The 15,260-nt window shown below is 37.9% G+C and overlaps 1 protein-coding gene across 1 annotated transcript; it reads left to right on the forward strand.

Annotated features, from left to right (window-relative positions):
* Positions 1 to 5,525: 5,525 nt before the first annotated feature.
* On the forward strand, positions 5,526 to 7,535 carry LOC143876568 (MYB-like transcription factor ODO1). Its single transcript, XM_077378278.1, has 2 exons — positions 5,526 to 5,906; positions 6,754 to 7,535. Exons 1-2 carry the CDS (start codon positions 5,644 to 5,646, stop codon positions 7,259 to 7,261), a joined length of 771 nt encoding a protein of 256 aa, XP_077234393.1. The 5' UTR covers positions 5,526 to 5,643; the 3' UTR covers positions 7,262 to 7,535.
* The last annotated feature ends 7,725 nt before the right edge of the window (positions 7,536 to 15,260 follow it).

Consider the following 15,260-nt stretch of genomic DNA (forward strand, 5'->3'; position numbering starts at 1 on the left):
CATAGTGGACTGAGCAATGATAGTTTGTTTCTTGAATCTCCAAGAAACTGCACCACTACCAATAGTGAAAACATAACCACTGGTAGCCTTGGAATCTTCTGACAAAGTATTCCAATCGGCATCACTGAAACCCTCTAAGACAGCAGGAAATCTCTGGTAGTGAATCCCATTATTAATGGTTCGTTTAAGATATCTCATGACTCTTGATATAGCATTCCAGTGTTCTATATTATGATTACTAGTATATCTACATAATATACCTACTGCATATACTATATTAGGTCTGGTACAGTCTGTAGCATACCTTAAACTACTAATAATACTAGCATAATCTTTTTTATTAACACTTTCACCTTCATTTGAATATAGTCTAATACTATGATCAAAAGGAGTACATACAGGATTACAATCAAAGTACTTATACTTTTTAAGTATCTTTTCTATATAATGAGACTGATCTAAAGATATACCACTATTAGTTCTTGTAATTTTAATCCCTAAAATTACATTAGCTTCTCCTAGATCTTTCATGTCAAAGTTTTGCATTAACAAATTTTTGGTTTCTTTAACCACTCTTAAGTTTGAACCAAAAATTAAAAGATCATCCACATATAAGCAAATAATAATACAATAAGTATCAAAATACTTATAATATATACATTTATCACTTTCATTGATTTTAAAACCATTTGATATAATGACATTATCAAATTTCTCATGCCACTGTTTTGGTGCTTGTTTAAGACCATACAGTGACGTCATCAACTTACATACTTTATTTTCTTGACATAGAGATATGAAACCACTAGGTTGGTCCATATATATCTCATCTTCTAGACTACCATTTAAAAAGGCTATCTTTACATCCATTTGATGAATTACTAAGTTATGAATTGCAACCACTGCAATCAAAACTCTAATGGATGTAATCCTAGTAACTGGAGAGTATGTATCAAAGAAATCTATATTTTCTTTTTGTCTAAAGCCTTTAGCAACAAGCCTAGCTTTTTATTTGTCTATGGTTCCATCTGGTTTTAATTTCCTTCTAAGAACCCATTTCATCCTATAGTCTTAAACCCTAGTAGTAAATCTACTAGTTTTCAAGTCTGGTTTGACATCAATGACTCTATCCCGTCATTGATGGCTTCTCTCTAAAAATCGGCATCTGAAGAAGATAAGGCTTCCTCTAAAGAAAAAGGATCTCCCTCTAAACTAAAGACATAGAAATCAGAGCCAAAATCCTTGGCTATTTTAGGTCTTTTACTTCGCCTAGGCTCAACTTCAAGGTTTGCCTCTAACCTAGGCTTGGTACCCCCACTATCTCCAATAGTCACAGTACCCCCACTATGTCTAGATTTAAAAGGAAACTTATCTTCAAAGAATTCAGCATCCACCGACTCTATTATTGCACTGTTATTAAGGTCTAAAAACCTATATCTTTTGCTTGTAAGAGAGTAACCCATAAAGGCACACTCTATAGCTCTACTTCCTAGTTTTGGTTTTTTAATATCAGGAAGTCTTACATAGGCTAAACAGCCCCAAACTCTAAAATAACTCACATTGGGTTTCCTATTTTTCCATAATTCAAAAGGTGAGACTTTAGTTTTATAATTAGGAATTCTATTAAGAACATAGTAGGAAGTTAAAATTGTTCTCCCCATAAGTTAGAGGGGGCTCCTGAACTTAGGAGTAAAGCATTCATAAGTTCCACTAACGTTCTATTTTTCCTCTCTGCAATCCCATTTGAGGCGGGGGAGTAAGGAGCAGTTGTTTCATGTATAATTCCTAATGATTTAACAAAGTCAGTGAATTCTAATGATTCATATTCACCTCATCTATCACTTCTTAGTCTCTTAATCTTCCTATTGAATTGGTTTTCAACTTCTAATAGGTATTCACTAAACATTTTTAAGGCTTCACTCTTCTGTCTAATTAAATAGATGATAGTATACTTAGAGAAATCATCTATAAAGGTTATAAAATATCTTTTACCACTACGGGTCAAGATACCATCTAATTCACATATGTCACTATGGACTAAGTCTAAAAGTTCTGCATTCCTTTCAACACTTTTGAAAGGTTTTCTAGAAATTTTAGCCCTACTACATGTTTCACATTTTTGAAAGTCTTCTAAGACTACTTTAGGAATCATACCTAATACACTCATATTGTGTACATATTTTCTATTTATATGACACAACCTAGCATGCCATGAATTAACACAAGAAAGCATGTAAGCAGAAGAATCACTTTCATTCATTATTTTAACATTTAGTTTGAACATTCCATCACATGCATATCCTTTACCAACAAATGATCCAAACTTGGTTACAACATACTGGTCAGACTCTATGGTTTATTTAAAACCAGCCTTGTTAAGAAGAAAACCAGAAACTAAGTTCTTCCTCATGTCTTGAGTATGAAGAACATCATTCAGCATCACTTTACGCTCTAAAGTGAAGCAAAGCTCAACGTCCCCAACACCGAGTACCTTTGTAGTATGCGAGTCCCCTAGAAGCAGCTTCTTCTCATTATCTGCAGGAGCATACGTCTTGAACCACTTCCTGTCAAAACACACATGACGGAACGCACCAGTGTCGACCCACCACCCTTCAGATCCTCCAATGATATTAACTTCAGTGATCATAGCCACAAGTGGCTCTTCTGTCACGTTGGCATGAGGGGCTAGCGCATTCTTCTTACGTCGACACATCCGTGCAATATAACCTTTGAGACCACAAATATAACACACAACTTTGGAATAGTCATTCTTTTCAGAAGTTATGTTTTGGTTCTGACGTTTAAAGGTACCCCGGTTTTGGTTCTGTTGCTTTTTCTTCAACTTCTTTTTGGGCTTCAGATTCACTTGCGGTTTCTGGTTTTGATTATTAACAACAGAAATGTCATTCGCATTAGTTACATTTTCAGTATTCCCTTCTTTCTTATCTTGGTTACGGTTTTCTTCTTCGATCCGAAGACGAACAAGAAGACCCTCCATCGATAGTTCTTTAGTTTTATGAAGAAGTGAATTTCTAAATTCTTTCCAAGAAGAAGGTAATTTGTCAATCACGGCTGCAACTTAAAATTGTTCACTTATAGTCATTCCTTCTGCAAGGATGTCATGAACAAGTTTTTGCAAATCGTGGGTTTGAGAAATCACCGTCTTCTCATCCACCATATAATATCTAAATACTTACTAACCGCATATTTCTTAGACCCTGCCTCTTCTGTATCATACTTTCTGTAAGGCTTCCCAAAGTGTAATGGAATCCTTACAGTCACTATAAAAATCATATAGTTCATCAGAGAGGCAATTTAGAATGAAATTTTGGCAAAGAAAATCACAGTCTGTCCAATTCTTTTTCATGACAGACCTAACGGGTTCAAGTTCTGATCTCCAAGGCCTTGGGTCATCTAAAACATGGGCTACTTTCTTAGTGGATAAATAAAAAAATATTTTCTTCTTCTATCTCTTAAAATTAGCATTACTGAATCGAAAAGGCTTGTTCAGATTTGAAGAATCCGAAATAAGCTTATCATGGGATGCCATATTTTAGAAAGAGGAAAACAGAAACGAAATTCACCTTAAAATTGTTGTGAAATTTTTCTCTAAATATAAAATTATGGCGTACCTGATTTCTGAATTTTCGGAAAAAACAGAAAAAAAATGATTAGATGAAACATTTTCAATGCGGCGAGATGAGGCACGGACTAGGTCACTCTCTTTAAGGTGATTTTGTGCCTCTGCGAAAAAATCTCCGGTGCAACAGATCCGAACGCAATCACCCCCAGGATACAACAACCCGACGCACCGTCGCTATTTATCCGAACTGAACGATCAGATAAACCGAACCAAACGGCGAACACTCCGAATGCCCAACAATTATAGTAAAATAGAGAAGGAAGAAAACAACAGAACACTGTAGATATAATCAACAGAGGGAACGAAAGCAATGTTCTGTTAAGAACAGTAAAAGTAATGTTCTGTTAAGAAGAGAGAGAGAAGACAGATAAAGATAGTGTGTTTTAAAAACGTTGGTAATCATCTGTCTTTATAGACTAAACGTGTCTGTTTAAGACACCCTTTTAGAACAGTAAGCATGCCTTTTCCTTTAATGTGTAAAGACACAACCCTTTAAAAGTTATTTCAAAATTAGAGTCGTTTGTTAAAACGTTATTAAGAGGGTTTTAACGGTCACATTATTTAAATCAAAGAGACACCGTCGCTATTTATCCGAACTGCACGATCAGATAAACCGAACCAAACGGCGAACACTCTGATGCCCAACAATTATAGTAAAATAGAGAAGGAAGAAAACAACAGAACACTGTAGATATAATCAACAGAGGGAACGAAAGCAATGTTCTGTTAAGAACAGTAAAAGTAATGTTCTGTTAAGAAGAGAGAGAGAAGACAGATAAAGATAGTGTGTTTTAAAAATGTTGGTAATCATCTGTCTTTATAGACTAAACGTGTCTGTTTAAGACACCCTTTTAGAACAGTAAGCATGCCTTTTCCTTTAATGTGTAAAGACACAACCCTTTAAACGTTATTTCAAAATTAGAGTCGTTTGTTAAAATGTTATTAAGAGGGTTTTAACGGTCACATTATTTAAATCAAAGAGACACGACTCTTGGTATTAAAAAATCTCGTTTAGGCCAAATCCAAACCACACCCGCGCCCCCACCCCGACCCGACATGGTTCTCTTTGTAAAATTCCCAAGGCAACCAAATTGAATGCCCTTGAAAGGCTCAAGCCTTTGCTCAACAATCCCTCTTATATGCATGTAGAAATCTTTCTTACTTTCCCATCTTGGACTATCTTTTCAAGTAGAAAAGAGAGCCACTGCAAGGGTTTCAAAAGTTTAAGTGGGAAAAGTACAAAGGTGAAAAGCAATTTGAAAACTTCAAATTTTGGGTGAGAAGTTTCAAAATTAAAGGGAATCTTTCCAAAAGCAAAAGACTTTTTAATATTAATCTTAAAATACTAACAAGAGGTACAGAGGAGAGGGCGTTTACATCTAAAAATTTCCTAACAATTCAATCTTTAAACAGAAAACACTAGATTGCAGGTGACATTTTTCTGAAATTCAAACGCCCATGTTTTATTTTGTATATCAATGGTTAAAATAGATTTGGATAATAGTCATGGTTTCCACGATGGATAATTATGGCTATACAATCACATACCTGGATGTACGACGTGTATATAAAATACTACAGGAACGGAGTTATTAAAATAAAGTGATGACGAAATGGATGATGAAAGGGTTGAGTAAGAGTGCAATTAGGGTGTGAAAGGTGGGAAAAATGGGGAAGAACAAGAGTCTTGGAGGTAGCATTGTGGTAGGGTCACCCATCATAGACAATCGCAATCATAAATAGAGTAAAAAGGCATGGAGAGATGATTCTAGGTCCCAAGCCCCTTTCATGCGTTGGTGGACCAGGGTATTGTGTGTGTGTGTGTGTGAGAGAGAGAGAGAGAGAGAGAGACTTATTTAAAGGTGGGTGTGGGGGATTTTGGGTGTTCGGAGACTTATTTAAAGGTGGGTGTGGGGGATTTTGGGTGTTCGAAGTTGTAAACTTGTGGCCATTCAAAAAAAAAAAAAAAGTGTTGTGAACTTGGAGTTTTGGTGTTAGTGATGGGAAGACAACCTTGTTGTGATAAGCTAGGCGTGAAGAAGGGACCATGGACAGCGGAGGAAGACAAGAAGCTCATAAATTTCATACTAAACAATGGGCAGTGTTGTTGGCGAGCTGTGCCTAAGCTCGCGGGCCTCCTTCGCTGTGGCAAGAGTTGTAGGCTTCGTTGGACCAATTACCTTAGACCCGATCTCAAACGGGGCCTTCTCACCGATGAAGAGGAACAATTGGTCATCGATCTCCATGCCCTCCTTGGAAATAGGTTCCTCTTCTTCTCTATCCAGTCACAAAAAAGGGATTTCCTAGGCAATTTCGCGGCTCACTTTTGCAGGAGAGAACATCCACCTCAGGTGAATAAGAAGAATAAGACAAATATGCTAAACTGGATAGCGTCTGGTTGTTCTCTTCTGCAAAAGTGAGCTGCGAAATGGCTTTCCGCAGAATTGCCTAGCAAATCCCGTGGTTTTATGCTATCCAGTTGCAGGTGGTCCCCACCATAATTGGGTTGTGCTCCAAAAATCTCTCCATCCAGATCACGCTGACCATCTGAAATAATTGAACAATTGAAAATGCAAAATCCTACTTGCAAGGAAAAGATGTCCAATCTGATGGCTAGAGATGTTGGGGCCGGGCATGATCCCATTAGGCCCCACAAGATTATTGGACTAGATGACTAGCAAGTGGGCCTCATTTGGAAAAGTGGAGATTTTAAACCTATTTTTTTAGGATGATCCAAAGATCATAGGGTTAGGATCATCGTATGGAAATGAATTTTAGCGTACAACCGAATTAGGTTGTGGTACAGCAAATGGACGGTTTGGATCAGTCTATAGAGTGGGCCGTACTGTAATTTTCGAAAATAAAAAATAAAAAAAATACTGGTTTGTACAGCCACCATCATATAGTTTCTCCCAGTTTAGTTCTCCCTCTGAGTAGCCACATCTAGGATTTTTCCTTGAAGTTGTTTTGATATATACACCACCTCTTTTTCTGCATTTCTCAACAAGCTATTATTACCAAATGGAAGTTTCAATTATCAACACAAATGGCCATTTTGACTTGGACTTATTTATATTTCATCCCACTTATATTGTCTTGGGTGTGTGCAGATGGTCCAAGATTGCAGCAAGATTGCCGGGAAGGACTGATAACGAGATAAAGAACCATTGGAACACCCACATCAAGAAAAAGCTCACCAAGATGGGAATAGATCCAGTCACCCATCAACCCCTCCACAAACAATCTATCCAAGGAGCATCCCCCTCCATTTCTTTGCCGGAATCCGATGACCATCTATTCCAATTGCCCGAAATCGACGGGCCATTACCCACCGCAGAGAGCTCAAGTCCACCGGAGAATTCGTCCACAGAAGAGTTGCAATTATCGGAGAACAATGGGGACAATGATGATCCACTAATGGGTTGCTTGTGCGGGGAGGAGGTCCCTTTCATTGACACATTGTGGAAGTTTCCGATCGCCGGAGATGACTACGACAAAGCCGCAGCGCCTGTTTGGGAGGAGAATTGTTCATGGTTGTTAGACTATATTGAAATTGGGATTGGGGACTTGGGTTATGGTTGTTTGGATAGCACTATAGATATGGGGGACAAACGCTAACATGCGCGCTATAGGGTCGAGTTTAGGAACATGAGCTTGATCTGGGTGCCGGTTATGAAACGAATCCCACTTACGGCTCACATTAGAATTTTCTGTGATTATTAAATTATGGAAAAGATTACAACAAGAAAGAAAGTGAATAGTGATTTCATAAATTTTAGTTCCTCAGTTAATCTTTTTTTATGTTATTATAAGCAACCAATTGATTCCATGAGCATAGAGTAATATTATAAGAGATTGGACTTTGTAATAATAGTGGATTTAGAGGTTTATATGGGTCTTCGCAAAGACTGTTGTAATCGTAAATATTTGTCTGAAAATCAAAACTGTTACACTAGAGGTTGTGAAGTGCGAAATGAGAGAGAGAGAGAGGTACAAATAAGGAATGCTACACGGCCAGGTAATGATATTTCCCATTCCTTTGGTTTGTCCTCTCCTAAAAAAGATTTTATTTTGATGAAAACTCAAACAAGGAGTGGAGTGGTGGGAAAGGGAAAGGGATTGGTAATGTCTGGATGCGTAATCGGGTGATCTAGACCGTCCATAAGGTGACTCATATTTTATTCTAATGGGTAATGGCATGACATTTACACCCCTTTTTGTCTGTCTTTTCCTGAAAAAGGCTTTAAGGACAAGTCATAACGCTTGTGTGGAAAAGACACAGTGGGACATATGAAAGAGAAAAAACGAGGAGAATTGTGAGAGGAAAGTGATAAATCCATTGCGTTTAGTCTGAAAAATGCTCACCCTGTGATTACCCATAAGAATCTTTAGTAACAATCATCGCCCATTGCCTTTGTGTCGTATTCTGAATTTATGATCCCTGCCCCTTCATCTGTATGACATCATTTAATGGCCGCTTGAAATTTGATCCCGGAAAATTTTTATAAAAAATTCAGGACTACTTGGTTTAAGAATTTTTAGGAATTGTTTGGATGCCCAAATCCCAGTTAGTACAGGGATTGTTAATTAGCGAGGATGAGGCGCCATACTGGAATTCTCTTCTTCAAGGGAGACTTTTTCCAAGAATAATTTTCCCTAAACCAAACAGTTCCATGTTCTTATAGCTCTCTGCAGCCAATGAAATGAGTAACAACAAGTGACTCTTCATCTTATTATCAAAACAACGTAATAAAAAAAAGAGAGCTGATATTTCCGCTCCACTTTTAGACCAATCCACTCCAAGTTTGAGTGGATTGGTCTAAAAGTGGAGCGGAAATATCAATTCCCCTATGTTTTGGATATTTCCGCTCCCTTTTTAGACCAATCCACTCCAAGTTGGAGTGGATTGGTCTAAAAGGAGAGCGGAAATATCAATTCCCTAAAAAAATGGGTGTAAAACTAGTTATTCAAATGTTGAAAAACTCATTTTGCATGAAAGAATTTTCTTGCATCCAAATAGCCCTTGGGAGCAATTCAAACTATTCATTTTTTTCTTCAAAATTAATCATACGGATGAGATAATTTAAACTATTCATTTTTTAGGAATTAATCTTATGGATAAGATCTCTATTCACCAAATGAGTAGGACCATTTAGGCCCTTTCATGATGGTCCACCATATCAGTGGATCGGATCACACCCACAAGTAACATGTGATACCTATGTTAAGGTTGATCCTAACCGTTAAGTGGTTTATGCAAAGATCGACCGCCGAGATCAATGGGCCCTGTGATATTGAAACCATATAGTGTTTAATTTAAAACAAACTACGTAGTCTCCGTCTTAAGGGTTGATCATGTTTCTTGTTTTTATGCAAGCTTTAGACTGTACATGTCCTCATTGTCTTGTAAGCCGGTTTGGGTCTTATCCTTTGGACTTTTCAAATAAAATCACCATGCGAAATTCCGGGTCAAAAAAATAATAAAACAAACTACCTAATGCCTATCGATGACTACCCATTTTTTAAGCTTCAGTCCCCATCACCGTGAGGATGTGAAGTGAGGAGAAAATATTAAGGGGAGAGGAAATAATTCGTTGTCAACAGCCCGTGAACGTCTATTGCTTCCGGCAAGCAAAGTTAAAAATTCTGAAAAACTAAAGTTAAAACGATTTCCAAAACTTAGATTGCGAGCAGTGTTCTCAGGTTTGTAACACCTCACAACTTAACGTTGATTCTTTATATCATTTTCTACATGGTGATACAAAGACTGATATGGAGAGAAATACACTGCTTGAAACTCAGACATGAAAATACAATGCCCAACAACAGGATGACGAGCTGAGAACAGCATGATTAGAATTTTACGCAACGTCTTCTCGTCAATCTTGTCATATACTCCGAGAGAATATGTATAGCTCAAGTATCGGCACTCCATAATATTATTAATATATTTTAGTTGGGGTCCTCTTGTCTCAATCATAGTGCCTAAAATCTTTTGTAATATTCTTTCAACTTGTATGATGTTGTGATTACACCAAACCTCTAACAAGGGTGCTAATCATATGGTGATAATGTTTAAATTAACCACACCTCCTTTCTCTTCACTAATTAACACAAGTAATAACCATAGTGACGCAACGGTTGCATCATTCTCTTTTAGTCTTTTTTACTCAGTTAAAAAAAAAAAAAAAAAAAGACAAAACAAAGAGATAAAATGCAAGCTTACATGTAAATCAGACAATTAAAATGTTCCTTCATGTTGTAATTATAACTATCCACCAAATAATAGTATACAACTTATACTCCCGATAAGTGAGCAAGGGGATGGGCTTTCTCAGGAACCATCGGTATTAAAAACTTCGATGAGGAAGAGCTGAGAGTTGTTTTGTTAGAATATGTGAGATCCACCGTTGGATTAGGTGTAGATCTCACCGTTAGATCTTCTTGTGGGAGATTAGGCAAGTTGGTTAATGAGGCAACCCACTTGAATAGGCAGCTAGATTTAATTAGTAAGTAAATTATATTAGAATATTCCATCATTATCTCTTTCCATAGTCTGCTTGATCTCTTTCTAAGTTTATCATGTAAGTGCTCAATATAAGCACACCTTCAGCTCTATTGTAAATCATCCAAGATTAGTGAAAATCTCCAAAATTCTTCATGGTATCAAAGCAAGAAGATCCAATCCGGGCCTGAACACAACAGTGTTGATTTCATTCTCCGGCGGACGGCCGCTATAGCCGTCGGCCGTCGGCCCGGTCTTGTTCGATCTCATTGATTTTTCTTTAACTTTAATTCAACCATTGCTTTATTTTCTTTTTTTTATCCTGCACCCCAAAACACCATCAGCCCTTGTTGACCTCAACAATTCTTCTTTGAATCCCAAACTCAGAAGAGCATGCCCACCTATTCTCTGTCTTAGAGGGCCAAGTGTTACACAAAAAAAAAGGGAAAACAATTGACAGGACTACCTCTCATGACATGATCTCTTCCTACAAGTCCATCTTTCCCCGCCACCATCGTTGCAAACCCTCAAAAAAAAAAATTTGGGAAATGATGATATGAGGCATGTGAAAAGAGAAGGGGATAGAAATCATTTAGATGCTAAAAAAATATATGCGACTTCCCAAAGAAATGAGTGGGTTTGACGGCAGGTATTTTCACTCACAGCTTTTATGCAATAAACCTTGATTTGGTGATAGCACCCCCTTCCCTTATCATTTACCTTTTTCCAATCCATATGCTTTTGATGGTGGCACCTATTCCAATTCCTTTTCTTTTTCCACTTCCCTCTTGCCTTATCATATGTGAAAAATGCATACCCCCATATTTGATATGCACACATCCTCTTGATAAAAAAATAAAAAAATTCCTTCCAATGTCCCAATTTTTCTTTTGCAAAGTTTCGTATTTGCCTCAAGCCATTAATTGCCATCAATCTCTTCTTCTTTTTTCTCTTCTTTGTTGCCCATTCCGGCATTGGTCCATCAGGACCCATTTCTTGCCCATTTCGGCATTGGTCCATAGTGACCCATTTTTTGCCCATCCGGCAATCTTACCCATTCTGGCATTGGTCCATAGTGACCCTTTTCTTGCCAATTCTGGCATTGGTCCATAGTGACCCATCATTTCTTGCCCATTCCGGCATCGGTCGGTAGTGACCCACCCTTTTCTTGCCCATTCCGGCATTGATTCATAGTGAGCCACCATTTCTTGCCCATTCCGGCATTGGTTCGTAGTGACTCATTATTACTCGCCCATCGAGGCTTGAGTCTTCTCTAGGATCTATGATCCATTGGCTTTTATAAGCCATCTTGGCGGCATATCAACAAGCGGTGTTTCATCATCAACATCAGGATATTATAACATCAAGGGATATTCATTATCAAAATTCGTCAGCATGCTCAAATCATAGGATTCTATTTTCCTATGGGAATTTCAAGTGGAGGTTTTTATTATTAGAGAGTAAAATCAGTTTAAGATCAAATCTGATTTGATTGGGCTATATTGAGTAGTTGGGTTAGATTAGGCTAGTGAATTAGATTAGGTTTATCTCTTTCCCTTCTTATCATGATCTCTTTCTATGTTTATCCCTATGGCTGTTTTATATAAACACACATTAGGGCTCTTTGTAAAGCATCTAAGAAATCCAAGTTTAGTGAAAATCTCCTAATTTATCATGGTATCAGTGCCAATGGTGTAGACCTTGATCACACGTTTGGTGATTTCTTTTTCGGGCGGACAACCCTGAACTTGCTCGCCATCCTTGCCGTCCGCCTGGCCCAAGTAAGGCTTCCGTTCTCCTAGTCATCTCTTCTTATTCATCATTTTATGTTTCACCGGTTTCTTAGGCTTTTTTCTGCCCTTCCTCTTCTACCACTACTTAGGCTGCCTCATAACCATTCCTCTTCCACAAATGCCCTTTTCCTTTGCACATGTGCTATTGTTTTGGTATCCTTTCTCAAACACGAGTTTTGAATCAAAAATAGCAAAGAAAGAGGGGCTTTTTGGATGACGTGATGAGAAGATATCAAGGAGCAGTGATAAGATCTTAGTTTATTCTCCACTTACTTTTATTATTATTATTATTGTGTGAAGGTGTGATCCGTGGTTTCTAAAGTCTGCAGTCTCATTGCCTAGTCCCTTCACAACAACCAAGGTCCATACTGCCATTAATGAAATGTCTCACCCTTCCTTCTTTTGATATCTGCTCTTGGTTTCCTAAGCATAACCCTACCAAAAAAAAAATGATAAAGGCAATCTCTATATTTCAATTTCCCATACCTTCTTTGCATTGTGTGGACTCTCTCATATTTTCTGCTGCCCACGTCATCTTATGCCAAAAAAAAGGGTATATCCCCAATGTGATATTTGCACACCCCTTCCTCTTCTTCAAAGTGAAATCACCCCCAATATTTGATATCCGCACCATCATTTTCCTTCTATTGGAACAATATATTGTCAATGTCATTTTTTGTTCACAATTGCTATTTGCTATCAAAAGCCGCTAGTTGTCGTTTCTCTTTATCTTCTCTTCATTTTCATTCTCTTTATCTTTGAACTTCTATTTCAATATTTGATTTTCCATTTCAGTCGAGGTGAGTGCCTGAAATAAATCGCTCTACTCAGTTGAGGGGCCTCGATTCTTTAAGGTTCGTGCCTGAGAGAGTCAACTTCCATGAGGATCAATACTTGCCGACCCATGTGTCTGGCCCATTGAGGCCCATTCTCACCCATCGAGGCACCCTTTTGCTCATCGAGGCTTTGGTCCATTGTGACCCATTTCCAGAAGGTTCGGTTTTCAAAACCGGCCTAAAGACTCGCTCATTCCGGCTTGAGTCCAATTCAGTTCTTTGAGGCTCTGCGCGGTTCATCTTTCATACGACACATTCTTCAACAACAGGCGGCAATTCATCTTTAGCAATATCAACAACAAGCAGACATCAATCGCAACAGTGTGCATCAAAAAAATTTACATTTCTTTTTGGGGATATCTATTGTAATCAAACGTATATCGATTTTCAATCCATATACGTTTGAGGGGGCGTGTTAGGGAGTAAAATCAAATTAAATCAAATCTCCTCAGATTTGATTTGATTGTGCTATATTCAGTAGTTGGGTTAGATTAGGCTAGTGAATTAGATTAGGTTTATCTCTTTCCCTTCTTATCATGATCTCTTTCTATGTTTATCCCTGTGGGTGTTTTATATAAACACACATTAGGGCTCTTTGTAAAGCATCTAAGAAATCCAAGTTTAGTGAAAATCTCCTAATTTATCATGTTTTTCAAGATATCAGGATTCTCGGTAATTGTTGAGGATGATTCTTAAACAACATTAGATGGTTGGTAGCAGGGCTCTCCCATGGAGATTCACCGAATTGTTGGATGAGTTCCAAGATCGTGCAGAGGGGCATCGAATCCAATCTTAGCACATTAATCACTCGGCCAGTGGTGAGACAAAAGAGTGTCACATGGCTTGGAATAAGGGGCAGGGTGATGGACAATGAACAACGCTTATCTGATAATTAATACTCACTAATATATAGTATAATCGTGAGCAATATTATTTATTATTAGAGCCCTAATAGTAGTTGTTAAAAGATTTATAGCTCTCTTTCAAACACCAATCATTGAAGTGTTTAGTAAAGTAAGAGTGCAGGGATATCATTTTCCTACACCAAATTATTGTACCTTTTGAAAGGAGCAAAGAAAAAGAAGCAAATACCAAGTATGGAGAATTAGCTTGTGGTTTATTTGAGATGGAAGAGGAGAGAGAAGGATTTCACAAGTTGGAAATGATTTGATTGTGGAAAAAAAGTGTTGCACGATCAGCTATTGCTTTGGGATTGAGGAGACGGGTTAATGTTGAAGCCCGATTGTTGGAGGTGGGATCTCATGGAGGTGGATTGGTGACTCAAATCTAACAGGTGGTTCGGTGCTAAGTTTAGGAAAATGACAGCCCACTAGTGTAAAATGCTAGTCATAAAAACACTGGGGAAGTGATATTTACGCCCCTTTTGGCCTTTTCATCACTAGGGACACTCAGCGCCAGTGTACATGGCAATCAAGGCCACTTCAAGTACATTAGCCCTCCTTTAGTCATTCATGCACTGGCGCCCACTGAATTCTTCTAGCGTCAAGTACATTAGCCCTCCTTTAGTCATTCATACACTGGCGCCCTGGTGATGAAAAGGGGCGTAAATATCATTTCCCAAACACTAGAGGGGGCTGTCCCAAGTAAAATAAAGGGGCAAATATATATCACTTCCCAAGTTTTATCATATTTTTGTTTTTGAGGTAATCAGTCAAGGTTAACAAAATAAACATGGCTGCCAACACCTTATTATTTGTTGCCTTTTCGTGAGACCTATCTACTATAAAAATAATTGGTACTGTTAACACTTTTATATGGAGTAAAATACAGTGGGGTTCGTCTTGTTAGAACTTAGAAGATCCAGACCATTCATTTATTGGGCCCAACATAAATAGGGTTTGTACCCCCTTCCATTGTGAAGCGCAATAAATGATTGGTGGATCATTGAACAGCTAACTCTCAATTGTACTACCAATCGAAGGGTCAGGATTGTACGATGCAAAGATCATTGGTCGATGATCCATTTTTTGTTCTTCACCAGAACACTCAGTGCATGTCTGGCAATCATGAAAAATATTAGGTCGTGATAAACGAGCCCCCCTGTTTTAACAATGGCTACCTTTTTCAGTGCTTTTATTACTTCTTTCCATAGTTATGAAACCGCTAGGAGGGGTGGCCCATGAAAATAAAAGGGAGAATTTATGATTTCCCTGATATTTTATATCTAATCACACTATCAGTAACAAGAATTCTAAAAGTGAAGGGCACCCTTGCAAGAAAACAGTAACAAGGGTGCCCCCATTTGACAATCTCCCCAAGACGCATTTATTATTCCTTTAACTTTATAATTTTCTGTGCCTTTATAAACGCACATTGGTGAGATTGTCCCATGAAAGCACTCTTCTACCAGGTATTTTGCAAGGGTAACCTTGACTTTAGCATTAAGCAGGCATTATGCATGAACATTATATTCATACAAAAATATGGCACTGTTTGGCTAAATTTTGATGAGATGAAAATAG

Source organism: Tasmannia lanceolata, unplaced genomic scaffold, assembly GCF_043159265.1.
Source record: "Tasmannia lanceolata isolate RefF3 unplaced genomic scaffold, GAP_Taslan_0.1 ptg000005l, whole genome shotgun sequence".
NCBI lineage: Eukaryota > Viridiplantae > Streptophyta > Magnoliopsida > Canellales > Winteraceae > Tasmannia > Tasmannia lanceolata.

Bases quoted from the DNA above. Each gene is read 5' to 3' on its own strand.
- LOC143876568 (XM_077378278.1), top strand. From the start codon at position 5,644: ATGGGAAGACAACCTTGTTGTGATAAGCTAGGCGTGAAGAAGGGACCA. The intron at 5,907-6,753 runs GTTCCTCTTCTT...GGGTGTGTGCAG, and splicing joins CATGCCCTCCTTGGAAATAG to ATGGTCCAAGATTGCAGCAA.